Source organism: Cololabis saira, chromosome 6 (genome assembly GCF_033807715.1).
Source record: "Cololabis saira isolate AMF1-May2022 chromosome 6, fColSai1.1, whole genome shotgun sequence".
NCBI classification, from domain to species: Eukaryota; Metazoa; Chordata; class Actinopteri; order Beloniformes; family Belonidae; genus Cololabis; species Cololabis saira.
Window position 1 is genome coordinate 26,673,964 of NC_084592.1, and position 11,788 is coordinate 26,685,751.

Here is an 11,788-nt window from a genome sequence, read left to right on the forward strand (position 1 = left end):
TGGGTGTTTGGCTTTTGGGGTGTTTGGTTTGTAAATGACAGTGTTGTGTGTGTGAGATGGAGATGTCCATTTCCCCGAGGGAACCTCCCAAAGGGATTAATAAAGTCGACTAAATCTGAATCTGAATCTGAATCTAAGAGCACTTTTTTTTTTTTTTCCCTACAGACTCGTTACTCCGGCACTTTAGAACCATCTTGTTGATGGTGCAGATCACTCACTGGGGTGGGAGGGTTTTTCTTTTTCTTTTTGTTGATGAATTGCTAGTATTGGGATGTGTATGCGAGGGTGTGCGTGTGGATGTGAATGTGTGTTTGTGTGAGAGTGTGTATGTGGGTCAAGGAGGAGACAGACAAGCATAAATATGTACAGTATATGAAATGTTTTTGTTTTGTTCTAACTGCTGTAATACATTTTTGCCCGTTTTTTGCATTTGTTCTTTTCAAATGTATAGTGGACATGCTGCTACAACAAAATGTATAGAGCTGTGCCTGTGACTGTCTGCCTTTTTTTTAAAAGTTGGCATAAAATCAGAGGCGTCAATTGGGTATGGCAAGGTATGGCAGCCGCCACACCTTTGCTTCAAGGGTTAAATGTAAATGTTTGTTTTTTTAAATACATTTATGGAATAACTACAAATGCAAATAAGAACAACACGATCGATTTCACTAGTTATTATACACTGCAAAAATTCAAAATCTTAACAAGAATATTTGTCTTATTTCTAGTTAAAATGTCTAATTTTTAGTCTCTTTAAAAAAAAATCTCATTACATTTAAGACAAGACTCAAAAACAACCATTTTCACCTGTTTCAAGTAGATTTTCACTTAAAATAAGTAGAAAAATCTGCCAGTGGAACAAGATTTTTTTGCTTGTAATGAGAAGATAAATCTTGTTCCACTGGCAGATTTTTCTACTTATTTCAAGTGAAAATTTACTTGAAACAGGTGAAAATGGTCAAATAAGTTATTTTTCTGGTAATGACTCTTGTTTTAAGTGTAATGAGATTTTTGACTAAAAATGAGACATTTTAACTAGAAATAAGACAAATATTCCTGGTAAGATTTTGAGTTTTTGCAGTGAGCGAGACTGCATTTGAAAAAGTTCCAATTTTCTTGACCACACAGATCAGCTACATAGCAGACTTCTGTGATGAGTATTTGCTGGACGTGTTGATTGATACTCTAGTTAAGTTCTGTGACTCGTAACCTTGCCATACCTTAGCTTCCACTGAATTGACGCCACTGCATAAAATTAATACAAAATTGTTAAAAAAAAAGAACCAACTTGTTGTACATTTTTTCCTTTAATATTATTTTCTCTTTTGTATTGCACCAATCACCACAACAAATTCCTTGTGTGTGTTTAACTACTTGGCAATAAACTTCTTTCTGATTCTGCCTCTGATTAAGTGTGCTGCGTTGCTGGGGGTGGAACAGGTTGACGACGAAGCCGGTTCCAACAACATTCCAGCCCTGCGTGTGTTTAAAAGACTAAAGTGCTCCATCCATGTTATTGTTGCGGTGACACCATAATACATCCATGGGTGACACCTTTTTGTGCAGGTGTCGTCCGTTTCTTTCTTCTTCTTTGGACGCGTGCGGTGCAGTGACCGCATTTGTTTAGTAAAGCCTGAATTATGCTTCTGCGTTGAATCGACGCAGAGCCTACGCCGTAGGGTACGCAGAGACGCCCACCGTACTCTGCGTTGGTGTAACGCGGAACCATAAATCAGCCTGGCCTCGTATGTAAATGAGGGCGACCACGTGACCCGGGCTGGTATATTCGAGGCGGGACGTAAACAGAGCTGCAGACGAGCGAGACTTCAGCGGAGCCGAGGCTGAAAGCAGCCCCGTCTTTGTGTTTTTGTTGCCTCTCACCGGTCCTTCAGACCATAAGATTATTTCTTTCCAACTTCAGCTACAGTGATAGCTAAGTTTGGAAAGGAGAAAAGGGGGAGAAACGACGCATATTCTTTTTTTTTGTTTATTATCCTGCCAATTGCAGATACAGCTCGGCTTGATCTCCCTTCCAATACAAAAGAGGAGCTATTATCGAGGAAAAAAAACGAAATATAAAAAAAAAAAACCTTGCAATTTCTTACAATACTGACAACCTCAAAATGGACAATTCTGAACCGAAGAAGACATGCTGCGGTGAGTTGTATTTTTTATGTTAAGAGGATTGACTGGGAGAAAGGAAAAGGTGGACATCGACACCAGCACTAATATGTTTTGAAATTCTTCTAACAGTTTGTTTTTTTAATCACAGAAAACATCAGAAATTTCTTCACTTCAGCTAAATTCCTTATTTACATGGGACATGCTCTATCAACATGGGTAAGTAAAGATAACCTCTGTCACTGGTCCATCTGCATTTTATTAATAACCATGTTATTGTGTTCTCAAATGACATAGCATGTGGTACATTGGTGCTCTCCAGTTTTAAACTAAATATAATACAACATTAATGTGTCATTACTTAATTGCATTTTATTATAATTGCCATTACATTTGAATTTGACATGTTTTTTTATGTGTGTGTGTGTGTGGGGGGGGGGGATTGAAACCATTTATGGAGCACTAGGTAAAGACAGTCTGGGTGTATTAAGGTATCAGCATGTCAGTAATCAGAACATACATTTCCAGGGTGACCGGATGTGGAACTTTGCTGTGGCGGTGTTTCTGGTGGAGCTGTATGGGAACAGCCTGCTGCTCACGGCTGTGTATGGGCTGGTGGTGGCCGGCTCTGTGCTCCTGCTGGGGGCCATCATTGGGGACTGGGTGGATAAAAACCCCAGACTTAAAGGTAAGGCTGCACAAAGTCCAAGCTCGTGCTGAATGTTTGAAGGGAGGGTTTGTGAACACAGTTTTTCCGAGAGTGAAATTAAGAAAATTAAATGAAAAATTACTGTGAATCTTGTGTTTCCTCCTGCCTCACTTGAACAGTTAACTGTTGTGTAATGTTTGTGCAGAGGAATTTGGCTGAGAGTATTAGATTAAACAAGGAAACAGGAAATGTCTCCATCTATCTAGTGGAAACGCTCCAAAAAACTAGGTTATCATGAGTTCGAGTTGACCGAATTTCTGTTCCTCATGCCGGTTGTGGTGTCTCCACAGTGGCCCAGACTTCGCTGCTCGTCCAGAACTGTTGCGTCATCGTGTGCGGGGTCCTCCTGATGCTTGTTTTCCATTTCAAAGGACAGCTTGTGGAGCTCTACAATGGATGGATTCTGGTAAGATCCCCTCTGTGCTTTCGCGTGCACACTTGCTACTTCAGCACACTTTGTGTATTTTCACTGAAAGCATTTGCATCACCTTTCATAGTACAGCACTCTGACCCCTGGGTTAAAACTTGCTTACCTCTACTGATAGGAGCTCCCATGTCAATATGATGTATGGCTGCTTGAACAGGGTTTCCCAGGGTGAAACGAATGTGCTTCACTCTTAGAAGACCGTTGACTACAGTTTTAAGTTGAATTTAGTTTTTATCACAATAATTATTAGCTCGAATTAAATATCTTAGAATTAAAAGAAAACAAAATATGTTGCTCATAAAGATTTTGCTCCTACTTCCCAAAGGTAATTTGACTGATATGTTCGCAACAGTCTTTTTGAGTAAAGAGAAGTGTCAGTGTTCTGCAAAGGAGCTCGTTTACACTTGTTGAGCTATGTCAGCATTGGAGCGTACTTCAGTTTAACCAGCCTAAGAAGCATAGCTGCAAACCTGACAGATTTCTGTCCATCGTGAGGAATGATTTAGGGTTTTCGTATGAAACACAAAAGCCCGTCTGTCAAAGGGTGTATGCTCTGCATATGTGAGATGCCTTCTGGTCTGCAAAAAGGGGTGGGTTTTCAGCAGAGGAGAGGGTCGAGCCCGACGACTGGCGTTGGAGCGTTGGTGGAGATGGAGAGGGGCCAGTGTAACAGGATATAGAGTGTCTTGTTGAAGCCTGTTTAGTCAGCAGGTTTTTAAAGATCTGTCACATGACAAAAAAGGAGCAAACAGGGGGCGAAAAAAAACGTGTTTAGTCCAGCTGAAGTATTTCTGTTGCTATGCTGACCAGACCAGCTAGTTTACTATGTGCATGAAGATGGAGGAGTTACTCTGCAACTCTGTTCAACAAATGAGCCATTTCAAACTGTGCTCTTTAGATTTTATATGTCTTAACTCTTACGTAATAGAGCTAACACATTAAATACCAGTACTTTATCAACTTTCATAAATCTCTTCTCTTTCACGCTGCAGTTACTTGTCGCAGAACGTTATAGATTGGTTACACAGGAAGTTATTGATTTAAAAAAAATTTTTTGCATACATAATCTTTTATAAAACTTGAACTTTGAATTTGGATGGTGATATATTTTGTTATCAATACTGACGATTATCTATCTTTTATGTCTAGCTTTTTGTTATTTTATAGTTTTATTTGGACATTTCATAGTAATAAATTGCTAAAATTGAAAAGTTCCAGTTTCATATATTGTGGCACATGCAACTAAAGAATATCTGTATATTTTATTTTATATATTTTGCAGTTTATTTTTTGTTTTCGTTACTTTCAACAAATCTCCCAGCTTTATGTAGTTCGTAAGTCAAAATCCTGCAACCTTCCCGTCGTGCACTGGATGTCATATCAATACCAGCTGAGGATATTTCATTTTTAAAATGTCAAGAAACATTATACTTTTCAAAAGAAGATGACATTACTGCAGCTGGGTATGATGATTTAGAGCCAGTGTTACCCAAAATTGAAACCTAGTGCATTTACTGGACGCGGTTTGTGGTGCAGATGAAGGCATATTTGGTATTGTGGTATGCGTTCTGGGCTGAAGGACAGCGTCTGTGGGACGAAGACAAACTGCCGTATGTTCATGGTGAGGAAGTTTAACAGTGTAGCTCACTGATATGATGTGACAGTGAGCTACAGCTACGGTACACAGGAAAAATACGTGACCTCAAACCAACACAGACAGTACTTATGAATAGAAAACACATTTTTATTTTCTTCTTTCTTTGCCTCTTTGTGAAATGTATTGACAGAAGGTAAATATCAAAGAACTACTGAATCTTTCTTTTATAAGGAAAAGAAAACTCAATAAAGACACTTGGCGGCAAACTAAAAATGTACAAATACTCTTTTTTTTCCAGACAACCTGCTATATTCTGGTCATCACCATCGCCAACATCGCCAACCTGGCCAGCACAGCGACGGCCATCACCATCCAGAGGGACTGGGTGGTGGTCGTAGCCGGTCAGGACAGCAGCAAGCTGGCAGGTCAGTGGGTCTAACCAACTTCTGGCTGATTATCCAGTGTAGGCTTCACATGGCCCGTTATCAGATGTCTTCAGCGCGGAAGACTTTGACCCCCCAGGTGCTGACTCACTCTCGTTTTTCATCTTTTATATCCCGCTGAATGTTATAAGCTATTTAAAAGATTTTGGTACATAGTACACAACACTCAGCAGCACAATGAACCCAGTGACTGCTGTCAGAGTGCTGCGTTAGTAATGTCATTCTAATAAAACTCACCATCTTATGAAAGTAAAACCAAACTGGATCACACTGCTTTTTCGCCAGTGAACAGTATGAAATCATTTGCAAAGAAAGTTGTTTGACCTGTATATCTTTCCACTCAAACAGACATGAATGCCACAGTGCGGATTATCGATCAGCTGACCAACATCCTGGCACCCATGTTGGTGGGCCAGATAATGTCTTTTGGCTCTCATTTCATCGGCTGCGGCTTCATTTCTGGCTGGAACCTGTGCTCCATGTGTGTGGAGTACATGTTGCTGTGGAAGGTCTACCAGAAGACACCAGCGCTGGCCGTGAAAGGAGGACAAAAGGAGCCGCAGCAGGAGCTCAAACAGCTCAGTCCCACAAAAGGTGTGACAGTTCAGATGTTTTGTTGAATCTAGATCTAGTTCAGGGGTCTGCAACCCAAAATGTTGAAAGAGCCATATTGGACCAAAAACACAAAAGACAAATATGTCTGGAGCCGCAAAAAATGAAAAGTCTTGTATAAGCCTTAGAATGAAGGCAAATGGCGAAAGGCGAAATGTCGAGAAATGTTGAGAAAAAAGTTAAAATGTGGAGGAAATAGTCGAAATGTCGAGAAAAAAGTCGAAATGTCGAGCAAAAAGTCGAAAATGTCGAGCAAAAAGTCAAAATCTCAAGATTAATGTTGAAGTGCAATCTCGAGAAAAAAGTCGAAATGTTGAGAAAAAAGTCAAAATTTTGAGGAAAAAAGTCGAAATGTCGAGAAAAAAGTCGAAATGTCGAGAAAAAAGTAGAAATGTCGAGAAAAAAGTTAAAATGTGGAGGAAATAGTCGAAATTTCGAGAAAAAAGTCGAAATGTCGAGAAAAAAGTCGAAATGTCGAGAAAAAAGTCGAAATGTCAAGATTAATGTTGAAGTACAATCTCGAGAAAAAAGTCAAAATTTTGAGGAAAAAAGTCAAAATGTCGAGAAAAAAGTCGAAATGTCGTGATTAAAAAGGAAAGGAAAAAAGAAAAAAGAGGAAAAAAAGAAGGAAAAGAAAAAAAAGAAGAAGAAAAAAGAAGGAAAAGAAAAAAAAGAAGAAGAAAAAAGAAGGAAAAGAAAAAAAAGAAGAAGAAAAAGGAAAAAAAAGGAAAAAAAGGTCAAACATTTTTGAAAAGGCTCCAGGAGCCAGGGCTAGGGCGGCGCTAAAGAGCCGTGGGTTGCTGATCCCTGATCTAGTTGTTTGAAGCTTCTTATTTATTAGGTTATAGCATGTGAGGGTGTGATTGGAATCTCAATAAGCTATATTATTTTGCTTTTTTCCAGAATTGGAGAATGGGCAGAGTCCTGAAGAGTCGTCTCAGCCGCTGATGAATGAAACCTCAGGGGCGACCAGCCCCGACTCTTCCAAGCAGCAAGGCTGCTGCTTCCCCGTGGCTGAGCCCTTTCGCACCTTCAAAGCTGGCTGGGTGGCCTACTACAACCAGAATATCTTCTTTGCTGGTATGTCCCTGGCCTTCCTCTACATGACGGTGCTGGGCTTCGACTGCATCACCACGGGCTACGCCTACACGCAAGGCCTCAACGGCTCCGTGCTCAGCCTGCTGATGGGGGCCTCGGCCATCGCGGGAATCTGCGGCACCGTCGCCTTCACTTGGGTCCGCAAAAAGTGCGGCCTGATCCGCACGGGCTTTATTTCTGGAGTGGCCCAGTTCGCCTGCCTCATTCTCTGTGTTGTCTCTGTCTTCGCCCCCGGGAGCCCCTTGGACCTCAGTGTCTCGCCCTTCCAGGATCTTTACAGCCACCTCACCGGAGAGACGCCTCTGCCAGAGGTCGACCACAGCTTCACCAGCGTGAACGTCACCACGGTCGCCCCGGCCGAAGAGCTGCCACCTCTGCAGTCCTACATGTCTGTTAGCCTGCTGTTCGCCGGCGTCATTGCTGCTAGAGTTGGTAAGAAAACAAACTCCTTGACTTTTCTTCCAGGGCAACTTATGTAAGCACATTTTATATTATACAGGATATGATGGAGACTTATCATGCTACAAAGTACGCTTAATGATATATCAATAGTTTAAATTTAGGTACGTTAGTACTTACATGTGCACATTCTTTCCTGAGATGATAAACTTTTATAAATATGACTTCCTAAAGATGACTCAAATAGGTTAATGGATATAAATTTTTCACAAGTTACCAGAATGTGACATAAGACCTCTATGTATCTGCTACGGATGTCAGAGCCATATTTGCAACCTTTGATGCCAATAATGCAACACGACTCACGCTACACCCGCCTGTGAGATGCGATGCTGCTTTAATGTGCTCGTAAAATGACCAACTGAGACTGACGCCTGGCGTGTGCCGTTGTCTTGCAGGCCTGTGGTCTTTCGACCTGACAGTGACCCAGCTCATCCAGGAGAATGTGATCGAGTCGGAGCGAGGTGTAATCAACGGCGTCCAGAACTCCATGAATTACCTCTTAGACCTGCTGCACTTCATCATGGTGATTCTGGCCCCGAACCCAGAGGCCTTTGGCCTGCTGGTCATCATCTCTGTCTCTTTTGTGGCCATGGGCCACACGATGTACTTCTGGTTTGCCTTCAAGAGCCTGGGCAGCCGCCTCTTCCTCTGCTGCCAGCCAGAGCAGAAGGTGGAGACGGTTGACAGCCCCTCACTTCCTACCACCGTCTAACCCCGTTAAGGAGACTCTGTCCTGGGTACATACTTTGCAAGCTTTACCCAACTCTGCATCTTATCTGTCTCACTAACATCATTGCTTGTAGCCGTCAGAACGCTAATACTAACAGGAATATGGTAACTGAACCTGCTGTTCGTAGTTTTTAACATTCATGTTTAGCCGAGGAAGAATAGTAAACAGCACACAGTCACAGAAATCTAACCTGCAGTGTAACTTTAGGTAAGGCAATGTTCTTGTAGCGTTACAGTCGGGGAGTCAGCAGAGCTCCTGCCTCTTATCTCCATAACACATACATGTAGTGTCAGACAGCGATCCATCTCTTGGTTTGTCACTCCGTATTGGGTCCTATTACAGATATCAGGGGATACGGCACAGTGGAATATTCTCCCGTTGGCCTGCATTTAGCTGTCAAGATTTTCAAAAGGTGCTCCAGCTAGTGACCAGGCAGGGAGAAGTCCTTCAGGGAAGCAGGCGCCGAGGCTTGATCTCAAAGTGAAGATGGCGAGAACAGATCCAACATTTTGGGACTTGCCTCATTCATTGGTGCTGTGTCTCCTCACCATTCTATGATAGGCCTCTTTTGGTTGAGGAGGAGAGGGTGCTTTTTTTTATTATTTAACCAAACACAAGACGGGGATCTAGTCTCTTTAATGATGGTTATAAGGGTTACGCATTTTATTGTATTTATTCAAGAAATGCAGACGGTGGTTTCCTTTTTGAATATCTCATCAGTATTGTGTTTCTTGCTGTTGTACCATATGAAACAAGTGAGAACTCTTATGCACCGTAATAACAACTCTCAGTTACCAAAGTTCATATGCTTATGGTTTAAAAGGAAGTGAGGGAAACCAGTTATTTGTTTTAAGCATTCCAAATAGATATTTACATCTGGTGACAGTAGCACAACCTTAGTGTATCTTAAGATTACCTAACCCACTTGGAGATTGTACTTAATTTTAGCCTTTCTGGTAGTTTACATGAATAGATAGTGGTGTAATCTTTTTGATTTTACCTGTGCGAGTTCTTTAGAGTGATTTTTTTTTCTTTTTCTGTTGTGATTGTTATTACTCAGGCACTTTAAGTGATTGACATTTGTCATTACACACAGCAAACGCATGATCAGGCATGAGTTCAGCATGCTTTGCACAAAGCTCAAGTCCTCTTGCCCGTGAGTCTCACCCCCACTCCACGATCTCACTTCAGTCATGCACTGTCTGAGAGGATTGTGGTTTAAAAAAAAAAAATCAAAAAGGCACATAACTGCAACGCTAAGCACCATGCGTTCCCCAGTGTACTTTAAAAGATGTCCTTAGTTTACCATAGACAACCCATTTCCTTAAAATGTTATCCAGAGGTCTTAGTCAGTAAACCGTACCAAATATTTCACTGCTTCTTCTTACTGCTAACAAGCCACTGAACATAAATTCAGCCAGGGTTTTTGTTCTTGTTGCTGTGAGCTTCAACAGATGCAGCCTTTTAGTCAAGTCAAGGTCCAGCACTTTGTGCTGAACACCCAGCTTCGTTGGCCTAATGTTGTGTTAAAATAGTACCTCTTTTGCATTCCACCTTTCATTTGAAGTGAGTATTAGATCAAACATTGCAGGTTAAACTGTCTTGAAGTTTAATATCACAGACTTTTACTGGAAAACAGGAAATGGCTAATTCATCAAAGTGGACGAATAAGTTGCCATAAGATACTTGTCGCATCAAAGTAAGACATACCAGTAAAACCCAAAGATCGTGGTCTGAGTAAAAATTTTTTCCCCTTAGCACGTTTTGTGTGTGATTGTCCACGGGTGCTTAAATGTAGCTTAATCTATTTTATTCGTCCTTTTGATAGTAATTTCTAAAGCCTTTTTAAAAACTCGTCTTTATGGATGTTTAACGCACATATGTCTAAAGGCGTGAAGACAGTCACTAGTAGCTGCACATCTCAGAAGGAAAAAGCTAGCCAGTCGGGCCAAGCTCTCAGTCTCGGTGGTCAGAAATATTTGGTGTGGAAACAGAAAAAAACACACCAGATGTTGGAGAACAGAAGGCCACTCTGTGGCAATGTTGTGGAGGAGACGGCCGGAGTCTGTGTCTGCAGGTGTGCTTCAAGGTTGCAGACACACTTGGAAGAAAGTTGAATTTTCAATTCCAGCCTATATTTAATGTAACCTTGAAGTCAGTGTGTGCATGAAACAAAAACCAGCTCAGAGAACAGCTGGTCTGCTGGTTCAGGAACATCACACACGGCCATAAACTATATTTTTAATATACATAACATTAGCTACCAGTCATAAACTCTTTTCAATGCAAAAGTGAAAAAATATATATATGTATATATATATATACACGTGTGTGTATATATATATACACACATATATAAAACGGTGTATATTGTTCTGTTTGTCACTTTTTTTACTTGCTTTTATATATCTTGTGTTAAGATTGTGTCAGTTGGAAATTTTGTTTTAGATTTTTAGAAATTTGTGAGTGAGGAGATTACTGCATTTCATCATTTCATTTGAATATACCTGTAATATATTGCTGACATTGTTCACATTATCTATAAAAATACATGCATATACATACATACAGTATTATTGTAGTTTTATAGGCAAGAGCCTGAAATCATGAAGAAATCAAATTCACTGTTGTTTATAAAATCTCACTCCATCTTGTTTGAGGATGTTAACCTGCTTGGGAATGCATGAGGTCTCTTAAATAAAGAAAACTTTTCAAAGTAAAGTCTTGTGTGGAATGCGTGTGCTTGTGTGTGTGTGTTATGTATGTGGAGTTCCTTCGTCTGGCTGCTGCTGCGTGAGGTCACATACCACAGCGGAGTTAGCAGCTAATATCCTCCCCCAGAATCTCCTTTCTTTAGGCAGCCCGACTTAAAGCTGAGCTCGGACTCGAGGGTCTGCAGGAGAAACAAAGGGCGGTTTAGTCAATATGAGGAAGGGAGGGGGTTTCGGGCCTGAGGCATGTTGTTGGGCTTTGACTCAGCACTTTGTGTCTGATTTTACATTTCAGGTTGCTTTCATGTATTTTCATAATTCTTTACTGGAGCCCAGTCAGCCAAGGGTGTACCACTTTAAGAGGTTTACATTACACAAGATACCACCACTGACCGACAGCTCATGAATACTGTGGTACAATTTTTGACTGTGCAGGCAGCTTTGTTTAGTCATAATGAGAAATAGTTTAAAAGAAAGTCTTTTAAAAAAAAAAAAAAAAAAAAAAAAAAGTATTTAAATAAGTCAAATGTTGGGTTCTGTCTGATATTACAGTATCAAATATATGAAGGTACATACATATGTTTGTCTTGATGGTAGTAAAAGTCATTTCATTTGCTCCTTTTACATGAATGACACCTCATATGTCACACTTTGACATGCCATTTACATCAAATCCATGGTAAGATAACCAAAAATGCACTTCATTGACCTTCTTTATTAGGACTTGTATAATATCAGTTTGGTGCATAAACTGACTCAGGCTCTTCCTCACTCTGGAACTGCTGTATACATGAGATGTGAAAATACTGCTGACTGTGAAAAGTCCAATGTCTACAGGTAGGAACTGACACTTAAGATAAGTGGAGATACATTTTTTTTTT

The 11,788-nt window shown here is 40.6% G+C and overlaps 1 protein-coding gene across 1 annotated transcript; it reads left to right on the forward strand.

The window, feature by feature from the left end:
• The first annotated feature begins 1,820 nt into the window (after positions 1-1,820).
• Positions 1,821-10,917, forward strand: slc40a1 (solute carrier family 40 member 1). Its single transcript, XM_061723841.1, has 8 exons — positions 1,821-2,154; positions 2,270-2,337; positions 2,647-2,806; positions 3,118-3,233; positions 5,150-5,276; positions 5,643-5,888; positions 6,810-7,436; positions 7,862-10,917. The coding sequence occupies exons 1-8, from the start codon at positions 2,121-2,123 to the stop codon at positions 8,176-8,178; spliced, it is 1,695 nt and encodes a 564-aa protein (XP_061579825.1). The 5' UTR covers positions 1,821-2,120; the 3' UTR covers positions 8,179-10,917.
• The last annotated feature ends 871 nt before the right edge of the window (positions 10,918-11,788 follow it).

Excerpts from the sequence above, each read along its gene's own strand:
- slc40a1 (XM_061723841.1), top strand. The coding sequence starts at position 2,121 with ATGGACAATTCTGAACCGAAGAAGACATGCTGCG. Across the intron at positions 2,338-2,646 it reads GACATGCTCTATCAACATGG|GGTGACCGGATGTGGAACTT; the intron begins GTAAGTAAAGAT and ends ATACATTTCCAG. Across the intron at positions 5,889-6,809 it reads ACAGCTCAGTCCCACAAAAG|AATTGGAGAATGGGCAGAGT; the intron begins GTGTGACAGTTC and ends GCTTTTTTCCAG.